Source organism: Anguilla anguilla, chromosome 7 (assembly GCF_013347855.1).
Source record: "Anguilla anguilla isolate fAngAng1 chromosome 7, fAngAng1.pri, whole genome shotgun sequence".
In the NCBI taxonomy this organism is placed as follows: Eukaryota; Metazoa; Chordata; class Actinopteri; order Anguilliformes; family Anguillidae; genus Anguilla; species Anguilla anguilla.
In genome coordinates, this window is record NC_049207.1 from 46102339 (window position 1) to 46125740 (window position 23402).

Sequence of the window (23402 nt, forward strand, 5' to 3'; positions counted from 1 at the left end):
GGGGAGGGTGGGGAACATCTGTTCAGTCCTCTCGCTTCAGAAAGCCTGACAGCGGCAGAATGTGCGGCTCATTCTCATGTCTAATAATAATTATGTTAATTGGTAAATTATTAATAATGGCGATATTAGCGATACATTAAATAAGAGTATTCTTGCTTCCAGCACAAATACAGTATTATCGCGTTCACCGGTATGGGGCCACCCAAAGTGCTTTACAGAGATTTTTAAAAAGCTGCATTTCAACAGGGATTGGTAAAACAGTGAAGACAGGGATGCCCACAGAAACCAGCCCTGGCCCTGGTGAGTGTGTGTGTGTGTGTGTGGTTGTGTGAGTGCGTGTGTGTGTTTGTGTATGTGTGGGTGGGGGAATCCTCCACTCACTGCAAAATGCACCAGTTATAGTCATGAAAGGCACAACTTTAAAAGTGCGAAAGAGGGAAGTCTCCCACCTTGTGGTCATGTAGTCGGCTCGGTGACCTGCGGAGACAGAGGGGGAGGGGGGTGAGATGACTGACAGGTGGTAGAGCAGGTCTTCCCCTCTGGGGAAGAGACACTGTGTGCTATCTATCCTCACAGGAACCACTATACTGCACACGCACACAGACACAGACACGCGCACACACACCAGACACAAATACACACACACACACAGACACAGATACGCCACACACCAGACACACACACGCACACACACAGACACACACACGCACGCACGCACACACACACACAGACACACACGCGCACATGCACACACACACCAGACATACACACACAGCTCATGGGGAGAATGTAACAGCACAAGGGAAAGTGACCATCTGCTAGCAGCAGCAACATGAAGCTCTACCTGACGGGACACCTGACAGATACACCCATCAGGGGACCTGCAACTCTACCAGTCACAGCATGTGAAGCCCTGCACAGACTCCCCTGTTTCTGCAGTCAGTATCTGGCTGAAATGCACACAGTCCAGTGGAACTCAGCCCCTTTTCTGATTGGCTCTGTATGGCTGAAATATTCACCGAGTGCATCACCAACACTGTGAACGTCGGCATTGCACAAAAGCGATTAGAGCGTACGGACGGCTCATCCCTTACGCCGAGCGTCGGTACCCAAACCCCGCCCTTCCGGAGCGCCTCCTCACCGTCTGCCAGGCTCCTCTTCAGCAGGTCGTGCTTGGCCTGCAGCTTGGAGATGAGGTTGCTCCCTTCCAGAAACTCCCGGAATTTCTGCGGAGAGTTGAGAGCAATTAAGAGTCCCATAAAACTGCGGCTGCTTTTTTTTTGTTGTAGCATTTGTTAAATTTTTGGGGTGATTAAAAGAGTTCAGGAGAGATGGGCACAAAGGGGGCTCTGTAGAGCAATTCCACACTGTAATTGGGGAATGTTACCCTCCCAACCCTAGGTCCAAAACACTGTAATTGGAGAGTGTTGCCCTCCTCCAAGTCTGAAACACTAGTAGCACTCCAGCTGTGCTGTGTTTCTCCTAGTGATTTGCCTAGTGACTAAAAAAACCTATACTCACATGTACTCACGGGTATTTCTCTACCTGTGTGTACATGTCAATGTCTGTTAAGCACTTTGTGCTGACTCGGTCAGAAAAAGTGCTATATAAATCTGAATGACTTGACTTGACTTGACTTAGAAAACCCAGTTTATTAGACAAATCCTACACACAGAAGCTGGCGCCATGCTCCTTATAAAATATTAAAATACAAACCAAATATTCTTGTGAGGGAGAATACTTCATTTGTAGTTGAAAATGACTGAGAAGCCCGCCTGGGACTGACAGAACCATGGGACCCCCCCAGGCCATGGTTGGTTCCGAGGGCTCAGCACGGCTCTGCAGTGCACGGAAGGGGGCCAGCAGGGAGCGCTCACCATGAAGTAGAACTGCTCGGTCTCCTGCTGGTTGGCGCGGCGCTTGGCGATGCTGGGCTTGCTGAGGTAGGTCTCGGACACGGTCGACTTGACCGACTCGGTGGACCGGCTGTGGTGGAAGCACTCGGACACGTCGTAGTCCTCGATGGTCACCATGTCCTGCAGGGTGGTCAGGGTCGCCTCCGAGGTCTTCTTCACCTGCAGGGCAGGGAGGCAGGGCAGGGATGGGTAGGAGAGGGCAGGGAGGGGTAGGGGTTGGGGGAGGGAGGGGTAGGGAGGCGCAGGGGGCGGGGTGGGACAGGGAGGGGTGGGGCAGGATGCAGAAAGGGGTTGGTGCAAGTGGTAAGCGAATGCTCTCATAAGATAAAGACAGCAGTGAGAACTTTCTTTGTGAAGGTTTAAAGCATTTCAAGCAGTTATTTGATGGGAGGTGTGCAAACACAAGTCCTCTCATAGCTAAGGTAAACAGCAGAGCAGCAGGCAGGGAGCCTCTGGCACCACACCTGCCTTATGGGCTCTTAGGATGAGCACGGGACCCACACAATTCAGCTTAAAACAAGACAAAAACCCAGAAGACTGCCAAACACACAGCCCAAACACATCCACCATCAAACACACAGCCCAAAACACATCCACTCTAAAATCACTCCCTGAAGATCTCCACAGAACTGTAAGCAGAAAACAATGTGTTGCCAACTAAAAACAGGCTTTCACATAAAAGGAGAATTCTGTTCCAAATACTGCTGAAAACAGATGTGTTCTTTATGCAAATTTGTCAGTAATCTGCCAGAATTTTGGTGGTGTCAAAAGGCTTGGTATTCCATGGTAGCGGGAAGTATTTCAAATAATTATTTGACCCAAGTTTATAATAACCATCATCCTGAAATCCAAGTCTGATGGGGAATTTTTTGGATCAGGAAATGGGCAGTTGAGGACCCTCAAATACCCATTTCCAGCACCCCGCGTGTTCAGGAAAGTGAGGAATCTGCTGATACTACAGAGTTCTCAACTCACTTCCTGCCCTCTTCTGAGAACCTTCAGAACACAGAGCACATTCCTGTACATCTGTATGAGCTCAACACTACAGACAGAAAGGAATGCAAGCACACACATACAACATACATATATAAAAACATACATATATACAGGAAGTTACACGCACACACGCACGGGTGGACTGTCTGTGGTCCCAAATTATCATTGCTCATTTTCTTTACCAACATTACAGTCCAGTGCAGTATTTCAGTTTACACAGAGAGAGTTCCAGAGTGCAATGTTTCAGTTCACACAGAGCGAGCTCTGGGGATATCAAGCACCTTCCCCGAAAAGATTGATTGCCGCTATCTCCCGCTCCCTGCCTGACTCCACAGAAAAAATAACAGCAAATATATTTACCCGCAGAAACAATGTTATTACAGGAAGCCGAATGAGCACCAGAGACCCCTCAGCACAGTGGGGACAGACTCTGGGTTCTGCTTAGCGTAGCCGCGATGGATGGCGCCGGCGGTTAAGGCTGGCGTGTGGGGCAGCAAACGGGCTCTTTATTCCTGAGCTGTCCACTCATTTACAGGTGCACCGGTCTCAAACGGCTGGAGTCCACCTCATTAGAAACCAGCCATTCATCCAAACACACAGCAGAGCTTCGGCTCCAGTAAACACAGAATGCAACTGCACTCCCAACCGACAGCAACAACGGGCTGCTTTTTTATTTATTTATTTTTTAAACCAATTTTCAACCCCAAAATAAAAACTTCCCCCGTTCTCACCTCCTCGTTCTCGATCTGGAGCGTGGTGAGGCGGGACTGCAGCTGCTGGTACCTGAGCAGGAGCTCGGCGTGAACGGGGGGCTGCGCTGTGATCTGGCACACCTGTACGGAGGGGGGGGGAGGGGTCATGTCAGCTGACCATCGCACTTACCGCTAAACGCATTCACAGACACGACACTGTTACCGCTAAACGCATTCACACAAGCGCAGCAGGTTTACCGTTAAGTTCATTTACACAGGCTCGTTTGGAAGAAAGATCAATGAAGTCTTAAGAACCAATGTATTTAATATATCTGAGCAAACATTTTAGAACACTGGAAAACACATTCTAGAACATTATTTATTTATTAAGTTTTATTATCCCTTTATATGATGTCTGTCTATTTCCGTTTTGTCACGCGTCTCTTATGTGACGTATTAGTATGTTCTTTTAATGTGAAGCACTTTGGGTTACAGTCCTTGTATGAAAATGTGCTATACAAATAAAGTTAATATTATTATCATTATTATTCTAGGCCACGGAGGACACATGCGGATGGTCGCACGTCCCCTCCCTCCCACCGACCTCGTCCCCCATGTGGGGCTGGAACTCAAACTTGGCGGGGGGGCAGAAGGCGGTGGGGTACATCTCCATGAACCTCTGCCGGTCGCTGCGGGGGTCCAGGCTGTCCACGGCGTTCTCCAGGATGTCCAGGCCCTCGTGCCGCGACGTCTCCAGGTTGTACTCGGCCGACAGGTAGGTGCGAAGGGCGCGGTTCAGGCTGGCGTGGTAGCCCAGGTCACAGCACTGCGCAGAACACACGCAGAACAAGAGCTCAGCCACAGGAACAGGAAGTCTAGGGTTTCAGAGCTCCAGAGCTCCTCCTGCTTCACTCACGGATTTAACTGACACAGATTTAGACAAAAAAAAGCAATAACATTTTACTGCAACCAAAAGCCTTGAAGTCTAGAAAATGGTGCCATAACCAGGACATAACACCAGTTCTTAAATCATCATAACTAGTCTTAGCAGTATATTACAGCCAATGTACCGTACAATAGCACTGTAATAGAGTATGCAAGGATAATTCAATTAAGAAATTTTTAATCAGTATTGTAAAATACAATATAAAAATGCCATACAATACATTAAAACATCTGCATTCATCGCAAGTGTTAAGACACTCCACGGGTGTAATGTCATGCGTACGACAGCCTTACTCAGGCTTCATAGCGCATATTTGAGGTAAAGTGTAACTGAGAAACACACAAAAACATCCCGTTCCTTCCAGGTTACAACCTCCCGCTGACACACACAGTGGACTGCGCAACGAAAACAACAGCTGAAGCTAAAACAAGCGCGTAATCGCTGTCGGAGGTACAGAGGGGGGGGGTTACAGAGACGGCGCATCACGAAAGTTTGAGTCCGTTTCCTTCCTGGGCTGCGCGAGGTCACCGAACAGCTGCAGAGCGCTGCTCTCTTCCCCCGTTTCCCAGGTAACGGGATCAATGCGAGCGCTCGCTCTATTTCCCGAGGAGGGTAAATAACACCGCGAGCAGCTTCTCGGAGGAATCGTTTTTTTTCCAGGAAGCGGCCTGCGAAACCGCTAAACAGCGCTCTCCCGCGCGTTCTGGCCGAGCGTCACGATTCTCGAAGCTTGCGTATGAACGACCCGCGGGAGACGCCACAGGACACGGCGGAGTCACCCAAAAAACAGGTTCCTGGTCTAGAACGTCTTTCTACACAGAACCCTAAAACACAGCAAAGAGTACCACCCAAAACCAGCGCTTGAGGACAACACCACTGTCCAAAACCCTCCCTTTCCTGGGTGAAGTGGCACCAAATTAGGCATCGCCGGGCGGGACAGCCAGCCACCGTGAGCACCAGTATGCCCAGGATTAGACACCAGGCCGTGGGGGAGTCCTAGTGTCCACCATGACCGTAGAAACTCGCGTCTTGGCAGGTAAAACCTCCCTGTGGTCAGATTCCCTTTTTATTTTTGGTCGGGCTTTGCGCAGGACAACCCTAAAGAAAGTGTCTCCTCCAGAGGCAGTTTTCGTTTTTCTCTCAAAACAAAGCACAAAGGTCAGGGGCCTTTAACTCCTGTCAGAATAAAAGCCTCATCTCCCACCAACCTGACCTTTAAGACCATCCAATTTATCTTATCTCCACTGCTTCCTGATAACCTCCACAGAGGTTTAATTAGGTGGCGAACGTGAGGATGGAGAAACCCAGCATAATTTTGTAGGAGAGAATACGCAGAGTTAAACTACTCGCACGATACTCGCGTTACTCACACACTACTCACACCAGATTGACACAACGGACAAAAGCAGCCCAACAGTTGACCGTTCTGCTGACTCCACACCGTGTAAAAATAAAAGGGTTTTAATTGCACAGCTTCGCACCACAAAAAGCAGACGCAGGGCAATGTGGCGAGCGTGTGTCCCGTGATCTGCAAAGCCGCAGACAGGAAGCATCGTAAAGAACCCTTTAACGAGACAGTAATGAGGGAAACGGCGTATATTCACGGGAAGAGCTGTCATATTTCCTGGCCGCAGAGAAAAAAATTAATATTTTGAGTTGTCAGTTTCGCAGGAAAATAAAACCATGAGCGTGTCCTTCAGCTTCAGCTTTCCTCTGATTAAAAATCTGTGGTTTTTTTTTTTTTTTTGTACTCACGTCAATTAAGTCAGACAGGTCGTGTATGTAATACTTGAACACGGAGGAGTTTGTGGCTTCCAGCGTCAGGAGATACTCGTTACGGGCTTTCATCGACTTCAGCTTGTTCTCAGAGTACTTGGCCTGGCGCTGTTGAAAGACAGAGAGAGAGGGAGAGGAAGAAAGAGAGAGAGGGAAAGGGAGGGAGAGAGAGGAGAGAGGTCAGGAGAGAGAGAGAGAGAGAGAGAGAGAGAGAGAGAGAGACGGGGGAGAGAAAGGGACAGAAAGGGGGAGAGAAAGAGAGAGAAATGTTTAGAAATTTAATAAAAGAGGGAAAACAATCTATTGATAGCTAAGGGTGCTTTTGTGTCAGTCAAGATGGCAGCCGTAATATACTTCCTCAGGCTTCCCAATATACTGCAGCAGAATTTAAATATGGAGTGAGTAAGACAGACACAAACTATTCAAAAAACATTTTTTTTAAACACGCAGTACTATTTATAAAATGCACGTTTAAAAAAAGGCTGACTCCGTAAAATCTCGCTTTCCTGTTTTCGGTTCCTCAATCGCGGACGCCGCGCGGAGCGTTCGTCTGCTTCCTGTCCCGTGGGCCGGAGCGGAGACGACTGACCCACGGACGCTGACTCACGGACCCGCTTCCGCATTTCAGCTCTCTGACCGCACTCCAGGAAGCCTTCCCGAAAAAAAACTACCCCGACGTGGCGCTTTAATCGCTCTGTCACAAAGCGAGCCCTGCTGATTTCCGAAGCGGGATTCCGGGCCTTTCTTTCCGGTGAGTAACTCAGACCGGGGGTAATATTCATGGTTTTGGTTTCCAGAACGGCGACGGGCCAGGGGGCGGGCTGACCAGTTGATGAGTGCCGGGATTCCGGACTCCCACGTCAACGCGGATCTGACTGGGTGGAGCTGGACGTAGGAGCCGAATTAATGGCATTTGACAGTGATGGAAGCAAGGCTCCCGGTGCGTGGCGGTTTGAGCCGTTCCAGGTTTTACTAGCAGCAGGACAGAGCTTTGAGCACAACCCAGACAAGTAGCAGGACCCACCTGCTTCATATAAAACCTGAACTGGCTCAAACTGCTACATTTCGACTCATATTTCCACCCTTGTAACTACCCAGTTAATGTTACAGGAGTTCCCATGGCCAACTGATAAACTAACTTTGACACAATAGCAGTGCCAACTGTATTTAACTGATACTGAGATTTAAAAAAATAATAATAATACACCGGAAAGAGACAAAATAAACACCTTCACATGATGCTACTGCCCTGCTACTCCCCCACCTCTAAACACTACTATGGTTATTATAATTCTAATAATTATTTTTAAAAAAGATCAACCTTCTCCTTCATCTTCTCGATCTTCTTGACGGTGCCGCGCCTCTGGTTCTTGTCCTCCATGCGGAGGTGGAAGACGGGGTCGCCGGAGCGGCCGATCTGCCTCTCCTCCTGCTTCTCCGCCTCCTTCAGCTTGCACTCGGCGCTCATGCTCTCCGTGTGGTACATGTGGTAGGTCTTCATCACCTGCGCGGGGGTTCAGAGGTCAGAGGTCAGAGGTCACAGTTCACGGGGGGGCCCCCGGGGCCTCGCCTTTGAACCGCGCGCAAACAAGGGCAGCTTTTCATCCGCCGACTCGGAGACCAATTAGTGGCCGGGTGCCATGAAAGGAAGCCACTGGACACCAGAGCTGCACTTCCTCTTCCTCGTACGAGCTCCAGAACCAGTTAATTACAGTGGCGTTTAAGGCACTGCACCAGGCTCATTAACCAGTGATGTACATTCAGCATTTGGTTGGAATAACTATGACAGAGGGAGATTTTACTGAAATCGCAATAACACTCGCTACTTAATAGGACACTGAGGGACCTTAGATCAGCCACAAATAGCCAATCTGCTGCCTCTGTGACCACAGAGAGAGAACGGAAACCCGCCGAGCAGCGCTAGACAGAAATACAAGGCTAAGCCACTGGCAGACGACCCCCCACAAGGCCCCTCCCACACTTAGCTTTTTAAGTTTAAAATAATTGGTGACCGAGCTGCGGACTGTGGCGTGCTCACGGGGGCGATTCGGAAAGAGGCCAGGGCGAAAGTGCGTCCACGTCCACACGGCTCTGTACGAGCGGGGGGGTGTTCAGCGACAGCCCAGCTCTCGTCAAAGTCACATGGACAGCTCCAGACACGCACTACCTCCTGGACAACGCGCTGGTGAACACGCGTACCCCTCGTCTGAGTCACAGCTAAGACACGAGGCCCCACATTCATTTTAAAAAGGACTCCCACGTACACAGGAAGTGACTAAGGCGCCGACACGACAGGTAACAAAAGTAAGAAGTTTGGTTTTTATCACCGGCTGCACCTGGAGCAGCGAATGTAAGCTGTAACTTTGTCGGCGTGGGTGGGGTGGCAGCCGGGGAAAAATAACACCCCCCCCTCAACCTTCCTATCCCCCAAATCAGTCATTTTCTTCCGCAAAAAAAGAAAGACTCCCAGAATACATCCCTGAAGCGTGGCAAGAGGACAAGTTCCTCTCAGCAAGCTAATTTCATTCCTGTTTAATTGGCTTAATTATTCCCCCTCCCCTCCCCCTCCACTTCAGCTGATGTGTACTTAGAGTTGTGCCACAAAATGGCTGCCGCCCGTGACCCGGGTGGGGAAGAGAAGCTCCCTCCTTTCGCTGTGGAGCACTTTCAGTTTGTGCTATAAAGGTGCTATAAAAATACTGATGACAGTGGAGTATTGCGGTTAGGGAACTGGGATCGTAACTTGGAGGCTGCAGGTTCAATTACCAGTCGGAGTATCCTTGAGCAAAGGGGCTTAGCCAGAACTGCTTCAGTAAATATCTAGCGGTATGAACGAAGCTGAGTGCTAGCTGGATAATGCGCTGCATTAGAAACACACAACCCAGCGAAAGACATGACAGACACACACGCAGACTAGCACACGTGCACAAACACACACCAACGTGCACTCACACACAATCAGACATACATCCACACACAAACACACACACACACAGCCTCTCAGACACGCACACAAACCTAAACAAGCATGCGCACCCCTGGATTCAAGGTCATAAACCGTGGCGAGGTGCACTGACGGGTCGCTCGCGATCGAACAGAAAGACGCGTGTCTGGCAAGAAGAGCCAAACGCAGCGTGCGGCGGTGAGGTGCCGCCCTTTACGGCAAGAACCCGCTCCAGAACGCCCGCCACGCCGCGCCAGCCGGCAAAAGATTAACACCTGCCGTACATTACATGCCATAAATCAGGGGTTTACGCAGGTGTGTGTGTGTGGGGGAGGGGGGGTGCAGTCTGTAAGACACGCCGGGCATAAAATCTCCGAGACCTGGCGGCGCATTTACATGTGATTAGCGTCGCCCGAGACGAACGCGCGATCTGCTTTGTCCTTGGGCGTCGCAGCAAAACCCAGAAACAGCAATCAAGGCCGGGAAATTAAGTATTGATTGGTAGCTTAGGTATTAGACTCCGGCAAGGTCACAGATCTGTGAAAGCGCCCAGAAGCACCCCTCAGATTTACGGGGTACCCCTCCCACTCCCCCTGCACACACACCCCCCCCCCCCCCCCCCCCCCCAACATGGTCCGTGTTCAGGTGTGAACCAGGACGGGGTGAATAACACCCACCGCACGCACCTCTGTGGCTGGTTTCAGCTGATTTTGTGTATCCTGGGAGTCATTTCTCGTTTCTGAACAAATCGGAGGTCTTTAAGTCTAGGAATCCGACAGCCGTGCATCAGCTGAGGTCAACGTTTCAGGATCAATCTCATAAGTCGCGTCTGAGAAGTTGGCGAGGTGCGGATCTGGCAACCGCTCTTCCCTGGGCGCTCCGTATGCGGCTGCCAGAACCTGCTGTTACAGTATCCATGGCAGCGACACTTTGGTTCAGCGATACGGTCACAGATTCTCTAAACTCCCCAGATACTCAGCTCTGTATCTCAATTCTGTCACCTCGGTGACTAACAGAAGTCCAAGTTTGACACATCTCATAAAAACTCACAAAGGTCATGACCAAGGATAACAGCACAGAACATCCATTGTGGCGAGAATTACCACAACCTCCTCTGCTTCACCGGAAACGACAGAGAGATGCACAGTAACACAGGAGTTGAGTGCCTGGTGCGATCCTATAATCTATACTGAGCTGAAGTGGAAAAAGGAGGACTTCCTCGGTTGCTCTGAGTATATCTGTCATACTGTGTAAAGAAAGGAAGAAATGAAGACGCACTTACAGTGTAGAGCTCGTTTAGCACCTTCATCAAGTCCTCCTGGAGCTGAAAGGCTATATCCTTACTCTGAAAGGGAAGGAAAGAAAGGATAAATTAATAATCAGGCCAGTAAAACGGCTCAATGGAGACAGCTGGTATGTGCGGGGAACGAATATCCATTTTTAACATCCAAAAATTGTTTGTGAGCAAGCTGAAACACAATGTGATGTTATATGAAGAATTAAATCAAGTGTTTCATCAAAATTTGAGAATACTGTAAGCGCCACAAACACCCAAGATAATATACTAATTATGCAGGGTGATTCAGTTTTGGCGAAAGAAAGGAGACAAACTGATTGTAACTTTGACTGACAGGACAGCTGTGTGCTAAATTACGTATCCAGCAGTATGTGGAAGCAGAGCGGCCTATTCTGGCTTACATACGTATCCAGAGCAGTGTGCAGCCCAGAGAACTTGCAGGAGCCAGTCCATCTCACACCATCCCCACTTCTCTCTAACCCAGTTACTTCAGCACTAATCTCATTCTGCAGGCCTTTCCTGGCATGGTCTCATTACAGGACTCGGAGAATCAATCCTGACCCCTGATGTGGACCAAACGGATGGAGGGGGGGTACCTCGCCCCTCCAGGATTGGCATCAGTTAAACACAAAAGGCACCAGGAACAAGTACAACTTGAACCAAGGAACTGGCTGTGCAGGTAAGTGGTGCTGAGACACACACTATATCTTAGTTTGCATCGCACCAACACCAGAAGCTATTTCAGTCAGCCAGGCTCTGCGGAGCTGCGGCTCTCCAGCTGGACGTCCCAGCTCGGCATGCTGGGTATTAACGCGCTTCATCCCTCTCTCTCTGCCGCTGAGACCCGGCCCCAATCCCACCGCCACTCCGCGGGGAGGAGCAGGTGCTGACTGCGCGTCCTACTTTAGTTCCCTCCGCGGCCCGCCTCCAGCGACTTTCCAACAGGACCACAGGACGACGCAAGGGCGGAGCGCGGGGGTGGGGGGTATTGGGGCACGCACGCTCTCCTGGCGTGATCTGCCACGGGTGTCCGCCACGGAACCTAAAAAAAGGACAGCGATTTCACTTCCACAATAGCCTGCTCTCCATTGGTTGTCCGTTGCGGAACATTGTGCTGTGGAACATTCTGTTGTGAGAAGACCAGAGTAGAAAAGTGAATACTTTAAAAAAAAAAAAAAAAAAAAATTTTTAAATGAAAAATATAGCAGAAATGCTATGGAAACCTTTTGCATTGGCTAACAGCACTATGAACCCCTGACTTGAGGACGGAAGGTCAGTGCACTGCACACCCACCTGTGTGTGGAGGCCAAGGATGAACAAGCACACTCGCCTAGTTTAATTTGGAACAGGGGAATCAGCTGGAGAGCCGATGGAAGTATGAGGCCTTCCAGCTTTCTTTATAAAGGACACAGATACGCGGGGAGAGATGCCTCATTTGTGCCTTGAACGAGAGCGTAATTCCCCCGGTGATTAAAACCTGGTTGCCATTGAACCATTGCTGCTGGCTGCTCTTCAGTATCTTCAAAACACCCAAAATGGAGTTACAACAAAGCCAGGACAAAACGCTCACGGCCTGGCTTTCTCTATGAGAGAGAGACTATTCAAGCTGATTGGCATGTTAGATTAGTTGAACGGTGTGACCAGCACTCCCTGCTGTTCTTTCAACCACAATTCCCCATTGGCAAAAAAAAACAAACAACTGCAATATTCAGAAAGAGCACTACTTTCCATTCTGCAATGCATACAAGTAAATCGGTACAAAGCAGCACGTTAGCACGATGTCTTAATTAGCTTAAATCGCTCCATTACCCAGTGTTACTTCATTATACCCCCGAACCTGCCTGATTACTCCCTTTCACCCAATTGCCGTGAGAACATTATTGGCAACTTACTAAAGCTTTCAGGGATCTTCAAAAAGGACCCCCACCTCCCCCTGTGAAGACTGTGCTTGTAACCCTGTGCAAAAGAAGAAGAAAAAAACCCACTTCCTTTTCTGCGTCTGTGTAGAACCCGGGGAAAGCTGAGCCGTGTGCTCCTCAGGGGAATAAATGTCAGCTCCGCTCTCGTTCTGAAGACGGAGCAACGGTCGTTTCTCAGCTTCCGCAAACTGTCAGCGGTTCTCACCTGAGAGACCGGGACGCCTCCCGAAAACCGAAATTAAACGCCCGCTCCAAAGGTCCCGAAAGGTACAGGACAGGTGCGGCCGGGTTATGGGGGGGCCCCCCATTGCTTTGCCAAAAAACAATACGGTCACATGACCACGGTGGACACACAATGATAATCAGGGACATCGCTGACCACACTGAATGAACGTCTCACAAAAACAGGACCGGCAGGAATCGTGGTCTATACGCCGTGTGGAAACTATCGCCAACGGTGGCCATGTACCTCATCACCCAGTAACTGTCCTTTCGGGAGGAGTAAAATCAGTGGCTACTGGCCTCGCCTGGCGACGTTAAATTTATGCGCCTGTTCGCGTAATGATAATTTACTGGCTAAATTCCCATAAATTTCATACCGTGTTAGTAGGGGCCGCAGCACTTACCTGCCCCACCCCCTTAAATGGAGCCCCAAAAGGGCGGGGTTAAGGGAGGCAATTTATTACTGGCTCTCACATCAATCAGTCTCAAGTAAAAAGGGTTGATTTTACTCCTGTGTTGCTGAGATACAGTCCAGCCAATCGCAATCAGAGCAGTATAGGGGTTAGGAACCTGCGCTTGAAACAAATCCCAGGTGTGGCTTTGCCATTGTACCCTTGACCTCATCCTGAATTTGTAACTTCAGTAAAGATCCAGCTGTATAAATGGCTTGTGTGCGGAAAGTGGCTCCAGATAATAGCATCTGCTAAATGCCTCGATATAACCGTAAATATTATGCCCCACAAACCCGAGCCTCACGGTGTGACATACAGCAGACCCTGGTAATGAACTTAACGACGCAGAGGCAGTAAACGGTCCACAGTGTGATCAAAATGAAGCGTTCATCTACTCAGGCAATTAAATCCAAAACTGCGACGGAACCAAAGGTCCATGCCAACCGATTGAAAACAAAATAAAATAAAATAAAACATTCAATGTGATGAGATGTGATTCGTAATGAGTGTTATAGAACAGGGGTTCCTCAAACTAGTCCCCAGCAAAAGGGGCAATTATATTCCCTATTTTGTAAACACTTTCATATTTAATAATGCCAACGAATCAACATGAGTCATTATTTACATCGTACTAAACTTCTACACATCCAGGCCAGGACAACAGCGTGATTTAAACACATTTCCATCTACTTGTGTCAAATGGCCTCTTGAATACAGCCTATACTAGCATCTGGATAAACACGGAACCCTGTCAGTTTGAGAGCGCAGTTGAAACCACATGGTGGACATTTTAGGGTGTTTGAAAAATGAAAACATTTGGAGAACCCCCAACAAGTAGTTCACTACTATTCAACATAAACTGTATTTAATCAATCACAACATGTGAAAACAGAGCACCTCTAACAGGTCAATCTGAACTCTTCAGTTAAAGCTTTTAAGCTCTCGAAAAAAATAAAAAAATAAAAAAACTCACACTGCGATTAAAAAAAAAAAAAAAAAAAAAACTTACTGAACTGCAGCTTACAGTACATAAATTAAACACTGGAACGGGGTATAAAGGCGGCTGTATAAATAAATTAAAACTAAATGTGTGGTACGATCATAACTGTTTGAACATGAAATCTACATGCTAACCCCCAAGGCAAATTTGCAAAGTTTCAAACTCAATTTAATGTTTTTTTTTCCTCCCCCATACCTTACTCTGGTGACTTTCTGGCAGTTACAAAAAGACGCATTTTCATCCCACCAGAGAACACAAGAGCACATTACTTTCGGTTCCAGGATTTTGATCCATTTTATTGATTTTTTTTTTTGGGGCAGCAAGCTCTCCACTGTGCAAGTAAAATGGAGTTACATAAAAATACTCACTTTATTGCGCAGAAATACCCTATAGAGCCTGTAACACAGAAAGCCAATCATAATGTACGACCTCCCATACATCCACCATCTCACAAAACCAAGCGAAAACACCGTTTCTGCCAAATACCCCAGCCCTTGGGTTAACATTATCACAGACTCATTTGCCATTTGCAGTCCAAAGTAATTAAATTACCCACTCAGGCAGTAAACAGCATGCAAATATGCACAATGATTTTTAAAAATGCACATATTGGCTCAACACAAACATGTCAAGTAATTAACACTGGCTTCACATAATCAGAATATCAATGGCATGTACAGTGCAGATTAGTGAGCAAAAACAGTGAGTTTTCTGTGAGTTGCCAATTGTGTCACAATTCTATTTCCTTTTAAATGAGTTATCAATTTTTTTCCCTCACGTGTATTTTTATGAAATGTTTTTTGCGGAACCTTGCAGATATTTAATCCCGCAGTGTACACCGGTTTCGCCGATGCGCACGTTTTCTAAATAAAGACGGAAGCCGCTCATCTGTCTCCATATTCGCAGGCTCCTCCAGGGCCGCACCTTGCATTTTTTGGGGGCGCAAACACAAACAACGAACAACGCATTTTGTAAGGTAGAATGCTTCAACAGACATACAGCGGACCAGGGAAGGAAACACAAGAAGCTTTAACACACAGTCACAGCAGCTGGTGTGTCCAACCAAGTCACTTATCCTTGGTGCAGAGACGTGACCCAACGCAGTCAAATTATTTCTGCCGAGAGGGACTGAGGGGTCAATTCAGTGTCACTTCAATCAAGGCAGGAAATGAACTTAAATTAATTTAATAAGCTTGAAAATGCCCTTCATGCTCAGTTACCATGTTTTCCTGAAATGGAACGGAGTCCCTAACTGATTTCAGCTTTGTACACAGTGCACTCCTACAGTGACTGCGCAGCTCAGCTGGGGGACTGCAGAGCGACCGCGCAGCTCAGCTCAGCCTGTAGGGCTCCAGCACCAACGCTTCTGTTACAGGCGAGCGTCAGACGGGACGTCAGGCACCGCGTTCCCGTGATCACTGACATTAGTTAACAGACAGGCCTCCACCCCCATTCAACCTCTACAGCTCCCCGAGGAGCTTTCTGCGCTCCCGTGAGGGATCACAGTGAGTAATGACCCATCACTGGGCCCCGTGAAAGTGCTGGACACTACGCAGCGAGCAGTGGGAGGAGCCTGCAATCGCACTGCGTGTGAGGAGCTGGCAGTCCAGCATGCAGCCTGTAACTCAGAACAGGGCTCACTGACAGCAGCGCAAGAGGAAATAACACTGAACTCTTCCTGTTTTCCCTCAAGGCAGTGACCACTGACATCACAAGACACTTGGTTTATCTTGTTTTTTTTTATTCCTCCACCATGAATAAGATCTATTGAAGGAAATATCCACCCTCACAGAGCCCCAGTAACTCAGACCGGGGCAGGGAGAGAGAGGGTTTAGGGGCAGAGAGAAGGAGGGGTTAGGGGCAGAGGTGTTTCTCTCACCTTCTTCAGGAGGCGGGTGGAGTCCTCGCTGATCTGCAGGAAGCGCATGATGACGTTGTTCAGGTAGATGTCGCTCAGCGTGGCGTGGTCTTTACTCTCTCTCCTCACCTGGTTCAGCAGCAGGTACCAGCAGTTCACTGGGGAGAGAAGGTTCTGGTCCTTCCTGGAGAGAGCGAGCGAGAGGGGGACAGAGAGAGAGAGAGACAGAGGGAGAGAGAGCACATAACACTGTCACACCTCATTTGTTTACTCAGTTAGCGGAATGCTAACTGGAGCCTGGCCCCTGAGTCCTGTCACCGGTTCGTGGGCGGAGACTCAGGCTCCGGGACTTGATGGCTCCGCCCTTGCTGAGGCCGATGCGCCATGCAGCTCCACGTTTGAAGAGCTTTCTAAACTGGATCAGCTGACATCACAAACGCATTAGCGAGACGCGTGTTCTCGGAGATCCCCTGACGGTAGGCGCCCTATATTACCACAGCTGACAACTGCGGGCCCCTGCGCCGAGGATGCTGGGATAGCTTAGTCTCAGCTCCCGTTCCGGACGTTTCTGGGGCAGGACTGCAGCGGTGTTCTGAGCAGGACCACCTCACGGCCACGAGGGAGGACATGGTTACCAAACTCATGGAGCTCAGAAGCTCTCGGTAGGCCTCTCCTATCGGGCGAAAATCCTTGCTTCTCATTGGTCACTTTGTAGCAGTTTGAAGATATAGATGATGCAGCCAGAATGCTGTATCGAATCTGACAAAGGACCACACTGAGGAACGAGGTGAATTTTCTCCATTTATTTGTACTTCACTTTTTCTCTCTCACACTGAGGGTAAACTCTGGCTGACTCCCCTGCTCCATTTGACACGTTTCCAGGGACTCTCTCTGGGGAGAAGCAAGAGCCAGAAAACTCTAATGGAGCCCTCACTCAGCCCAATAAAGCTCACCTCAGCCTAACACACACACACGCACGCACGCAAACACACATATGCACGCTCAAACACACGCACACACACGCACGCCCATGCACGCACACGCACAAACAAACAAACATGCACACACAGCTTCTTCAATCTTGACAGGGCTTTATCAAAGTCTAGAGAAGTCTAATAGAGAATAGGCACTGGAGAAGATTGATTTTCTCTGTTTTTTCTGGAACTCCCACACACCGGCGTCACGGGAAGGAACAAAATGGAGTTCAGTCAGGAAGGGCGGCCCGCCTGATTGGCTGTGGCTGAGATGAAGGTGTCAACGGGCAAAGCTCTGTGACAGTGACCCTAACCCTGAACGACTGAACTCGGATGTCAGCTGGGAACCAAACCTCATATTAGGCAAAAAAACAAACTGCTGGATGAAAACGCTTCCCACAACACCTCAGACGTCAAAAAACATCAGGGGGGAAAAAAAAACCACAAGGCAAGAGAGAAACATCATACGAGCTTACGCAAACGCAGATCACTCGGCAGTAGAGAAAAACCACGAGGTTACGCAAAAGAGAAAGATCTCATGGCATCAGCTTCTCTAGCCAAACTGCTTACTTCCTCGTAGCAAAGTTCATGTGACGCGCACGGTTACACTAGAGAGAAATCCCCTCGGCAAACAGGAGCCCAGAAATCAGATCACTTTATTCTACGACTGAAACAGACAGAAGTGCCAGATTGCACAGGATAATCTCCGACATTTACTTCCCGCTCACGCCCAAGTGCATTTACAATAAAATGAGCAATAAAAACCACATCAGTGTTAATCACAGCATTCTCGGTGTGTTATGATCAATATCATCATCACCGCGGCCTGTAATTCGGATGAGTGTTATGACACAACGTTACCAACAGAGAGGAGATTTACACGGGGGCAGGTAAATTGAACGGTGGAGAACTGCTTATTTCAGCCGACTGACAAAATGATAACAGGATATTGGCTTTGTGCGCTTCACAATGGCGAATGATTCGAACGTACAGCTGCCATTTCTGCCAAGATCTTCAGCGAACTTAACCGCCACAGCAAACTTTAACGTAAAAAAAAATAAAAAAACAAACAGAAAAACACCGGAAGACCGGGCAGCAGTGAAATAAGCTTTTAGAAAACTGATAAATTAAAGTTTGATCCCATTCAGCACGCTGGCAGAAGTGTTCTGAAAGTCTGGCAGTGCGATGAAAGATGTGAAGACTCACTGAATGCCAGCTATTGTAATGCAAAAGCTTTTCAAACACGGGTCTTGGGAGTCTTTTTTTGCAGAACAAACAGCTGTATTATGTGAAATGGTGGCATAGGAGCAATGAATTGTGGGTATAAAGCCTGAAAGTGAACCTTCGGCATTATAAAAAGGAAGAGGCTGTTCCTAGCGTCAACTGTACTGGCCAATAAGGGGACTCTCATCGACTCTCACACACACACACACGCACACCGGCACAAACCAGCAGGCCCCGAGAACAAAATCTGAAGGCGCTGCCAGTGGTAGGTACTGTGCAACTGCACTGCGGGAAATGTTATGCACAAGTTGTGGGCAATTCGAGGCACAGGGACAAAATTAAGATGGGGAAAGTGAAACGGATGGATGGAATGAAGGGAAAAAGCAATCGAAAGAGGAGAGCAGCGACGATTTGATTAATTAACATTCACTCGTGCCCAAATTTCCCCGCAGGGTGAACGGCCCGCGCCTCACCTCTGGGGTGAAGACCCAGCGTCTCTCCCGCGCGTGCCTTCCGCGCTCCCCGCGGACGACAGCGCATCCTTTCCGACACGACGGCCGAGGACGGCGGAAACTCATTTCGTACGCCATAAACCGCTCCGTTAAAAATGACACTGCTGTCGTTATGGAGATTAATAAGCCTTTTATAAGGGACAGAGTGCTTACAGCTGTCATTTCATATGATGGCGAGATAGCAGGAGACTGCTTAATCCTACACAACTCAGGCATGTGAGGAGTAGCAAGCTTTTGTTGAGAATACAGAGGCATTCTTATGGAGTGGTGGTGGGGGGTTTACACAATGGTGGTGGTGTGTTTTTGTTTTTTTCTGTTTATTTTTAGGCTTGACACTTGGAAGAAGGTTTTTGAGCCTCCAAGCTACCAAGAACCTCAACTAACCGAATCTATATATAAAATAACATTTCATTTTTTTAATTATTTGCAGTTTTCTGCGGCTATGAAGAGCCCAAAGTAAAGCAAAGGACAAAATCATAGCATTTTACTTAAACTATCAGCAACAAAGTCCAAAGCCACAGTCAAACAAGAGAACAGCAAATTTACAAAACAGATTCAAAATGACTTATTCTAAATTATTACTACATACATTACATGAGTGTTATAAAATTGGTCATACTCAGTAATATTCTATAACTGGTTATGACAGGTGTTATAACACACTTATGAGCACTGCATTACATAAAGTTATGTTATGAAGGTTATATGCTGTAAAGGTCAGGCTTGTTTTTCCAGATGGCGAGATACGCATCAGTATGCGTGTCAGAGCGGACTGGCAGACCTTGGCGTGCGGCTTCACCTCTGAAAGAACAGTCGCTCGCTTCCAGCTTCAATCCGTCACGCTGCAAACTGCTGCTCCTGCTGCTAGGACAGTGAAAACCTACCCACAATTCCCTTGGCTGAACCAATTCCCCCCTCCCCTCCCCCCCCCCCCCCCCCCCCGCCCCGAAAAACGTGAATAGTGTCTCCACGGACTAGTACTCCGTACGAGGGGAGGGGGTAAAGAAATAGAAACAGCACATGGGCTGACGCTAGGCTCTGTAGACAGGGTGACATCTGCAGCTGGTGTTGGTTTCTTTCAACGCTGGCCTGTGGGGGGGGTGGTCGCAGGCCGCATCTCTGGAACGCTTTAAAAGCTTGAGAGTCCATAGCCGGACGGCCAGAAAACAGAGGGGGGGGGGGGGAGAGCAGCGGGTCTGATTTATGGAGTGTGATTTCTCCCTTTAAACGGCAGACACTTTCACAGACCGCATTAAAACCAAACCGCCGTTCTCAGTCTGAGGAGAGCGTCGGCTCTCTCCGCCCCGCGGCGTGGAAACTTCCGCTAATGACCACGCGATTTAAGCGCCCGTTCCTAGTTCGTGCAGATCGTTGCGCACGTGGGACTAATGTCGGAGCTTTGGAGAAACACACAGGGCCGTTTAAACTGACGCTACTTATTAAAACAACAGATCAAACACAAGGCTGTAAACCAGGGGTGTCTAAAAGGGCCGGTGTGGGTGAAGGTTTTGGTTTTAGCCAGGCACTATGTGTCTGGGATGAAACAAAAAAAACCTGCACCACACCGACCCTTTTCAGTTAAGACTGGACACACCTGTTTTAAATGCTTCCTCTCTCAAATTAAAAGGAGGAAAAAATGTGGGTGCATGGATCTGGCACACCATCTGGACTTGTGGTTTGCTAAGATTTACCAAAGCACAGTCCAAGGGAATATGCTACAAGCTCTCTGAGAACTGCTGTACAGATTTTTTTGTAATGAAAAGAAAACCAAGTACTTAAACTGCTCCTGAACCCCCGAAACACATCTGCGAAAACCATTCCCCGCAGCGGCGTCTGATTTTGCGGTGTCTGAAGGCGAACCGTATGCTCTCTCTCCCTCTCTCCCTCCTTCCTACGCGGGCCGTTTGCGGACGTGTAAATAATCCGTAAACGTCCGCTTCGCAACCATTCCGCCTCCCCGCTGGGAGCCGATACCGCGATCGGCATTCCGCGGAATCCGGAACGTTCCGACAGACGGTCCGCGCCAGGAGGAGGAATACAGAACAAAGTCCGTTTGAAGAAGGCCTGTGTGCTCTATGCAGCAGCCATACTGATCAGGTAGATTTATATAACCCTGCAGCCTGGAATAAGGCCATCTGTCCGATTAACGAGAGATGAGCCCAGCGATGTAAAGAAAGTCTGGGCCTATCCCCTCCATGCAGGTCCACAAATGTTGATTGAGCTAAAATTTCCTTTAAATTTAATTGTGTCTGATCACTGTTGATGTGCCTTAAAGGCATAAAATTGTTTCATAAAGAGCTCTTTCAAATTTCTCCCTCAGATTCTCAAAAATAGTTCACTATTAACCTCTCTCTATTTTTGTTTTTACCAATTCCATTTCTGAAGGTCCTTAAGACATTAAAGGAAATCGCTTCCTTCCGATAACACGATAAAAAGGTTCAGTATTCGCGGCACACAAAGCCCCTGCTCAGAGAAAGCTGTGTTTATGGAGCAGTAAACCCCCGGTACGATGTGTGTTTAAAAAAAAAAAAACCACAGCGGAATACTGCTGACCGCCGCGCGCCGCTCGCAGAAACAGCCGTGCCGTTTTATTCGGGCCGAAGCGAGGCCCCCCCGCGCTCCGCGAACTCAGGCTCGCGGCTCAGCGATTGCAGGGAACGGCCTGGAATTTCAGCCTTAGCCGTGTGGGGAGCAAAGGCCTGTGGATCTTTAAAGCCTGGTGCAGAAAAATAAAATCGCTTTAAGCGTAGACATCACTCTTAAATCAGCAATGATAATGAAATAAAGGGCAGTTATACAGCGCAGGGGTGTGTGTGTGTGTGTGGAGGGGGGAGAGAGAAAGAGAGAGAGAGAGAGAGAGAGAGAGAGAGAGAGAGAGAGAGAGAGAGAGAGAGAGAAATAGGAATATTTATTAAGACCCCCCCCCATCCATACAGGGAGCCGCACCTGCCTCCCGCTCACAGAATATTGCATTTCAGCTTTTAATGTTTTATTTATTCATTTATTCAGTAGAAAAAAAAAAAAAAGTCATATATATATATACATAATCTCCATCACATGATCTCCAATAGCGCTTTATTATAACCAAGGGCGTTTTTTTCTTCTTCTTTAATGCCAAGAAAGAAACGGGAAATATTACTGGCTCAAAATGATTATTATTTTTTTTAATAAATACGGCGCAGCCCTGGCGCAGTACATCTCCAGCCCGACACCTCGGCAGAACTGCCGAGCGACCGAAACAAATGGGAATTCTCATCTGAACGAGGTGAGACTGCAGCTGGGGGCCGAACCCGGGGCCCGACGCCGCGCGCGGCCATCTGAACGAACGCAGACGGTAAACAGCGCAGCGGCGCTGAATCCTTGGCTAAGTGAGAAATAATTCAGGCCCGCGGCGTTCACGTGAGCGCCCGTGAATCACGAGGGACGCGGAAACCTCCTGCTGCTTTTTCCACGACTACCTCTTCCCTTCCTCTGTGCCTCTTAAACGCAGCCTCTCTTCGCTGTGTCTTTTCAAGGAACGCTAAATAATGTCTTTTGCCTTTGACATGAACAGTACTCGTTCTGGGTGCAGAAAAAAAAACAAGACTTTTTCTGCTGTACGTTTCAACAAAAGGAATGCAGCCAAAAAAGTTTCTGTTTATATTATGAAACAAAACGACTGGCGTACGTAATTTACAATATATTTACTTTCCAGATGGTTTTCGGCAAAGCAACTTGGAAAAGTGCAGTTAGCATGTTAAGCAAATACTAATAGAACTAGAGAAGGGCAAAAAGTGCAATCAAACAAGAGCAATCTCATCAAGGCATATGCTTCAATAAAATATTTTGATTTAGTGCTGTGTGATTCAAAGTCACCTTTAAAATACTTCCCAAGTGACAACTTTATAGGTAGAGAGCTATGGTTCAGGTGAAGATAACAGAACAAAGCTAAAGCTGAATGATCTAGATGAGATGGCGTTTGAAGCAAGTGGCTTTGTTCAGCAGGAAAAAACTCAAGCAAAGAGGTCATTCAGCTATGAGGTCATGATTAGGGGCTACCAGTTTAATTCCACCATGTGACCTGCAGGGATTTAAACTTGGATCTCGATGGTTATTCTCCAGGGGTCCCCCACAGGCACTCCAACTTGTACAGTTAGTCACAGTCAAGTGACCAACTGTACAATTGAGGTTCTAATTGAGACATTCATAAAAACAATTAGTTGATCTATTATGAGGAGTCAGGAAGGAACACGAACATGGATGAAAGTTTAAATGCTACGAAAAGCATGTCTCTGAGCCACTGGTCCTCACTCCTGGTCATGAAGAGCCACAGGGTCAGCGGGCTTTCATTGTTACTCAGTACTTGAGTAGCACAGCAATCGATCAATTAAAGCAGTTGATTACACAATTAATTCAGGTCACCTGGTACTTGGGTCTGAATTGATTGCTGATCTTAAGGGGAAAAAAAACAAACACTAGTGAACCCTGGCTCTCCAGAACCAGGATTGAGGATCACTGCAGTAAAAAGAAAAATGCATCCATGTAAAGCAGGGGTGTCCGATCTTATCCAAAAAGGGCTGGTGTGGCGGCAGGTTTTCTTTAGCCCATCACTAAGACACCTGATTCTACTTAAGGTCTTTATTGACGTTAAATGTTATATAACTGCTCTGCTATAACACAACCTATCATGCCCCT

The 23402-nt window shown here is 48.1% G+C and overlaps 1 protein-coding gene across 2 annotated transcripts in view; it reads right to left on the reverse strand.

Moving 5' to 3' along the window:
* The window catches only part of LOC118232203 (SLIT-ROBO Rho GTPase-activating protein 1-like), a 68392-nt gene that overhangs the window by 17859 nt on the left and 27131 nt on the right, over nt 1-23402 (reverse strand). For both annotated transcript variants that reach the window (XM_035426957.1, XM_035426956.1), the window contains 9 exons: nt 16040-16202; nt 10553-10615; nt 7648-7830; nt 6306-6434; nt 4209-4430; nt 3644-3745; nt 1878-2075; nt 1142-1226; nt 450-477 (listed from right to left, as the gene is read on the reverse strand). In XM_035426957.1, coding sequence (XP_035282848.1) covers nt 450-477; nt 1142-1226; nt 1878-2075; nt 3644-3745; nt 4209-4430; nt 6306-6434; nt 7648-7830; nt 10553-10615; nt 16040-16202 — 1173 coding nt within the window. The remainder of the gene's footprint in view (nt 1-449; nt 478-1141; nt 1227-1877; nt 2076-3643; nt 3746-4208; nt 4431-6305; nt 6435-7647; nt 7831-10552; nt 10616-16039; nt 16203-23402) is intronic.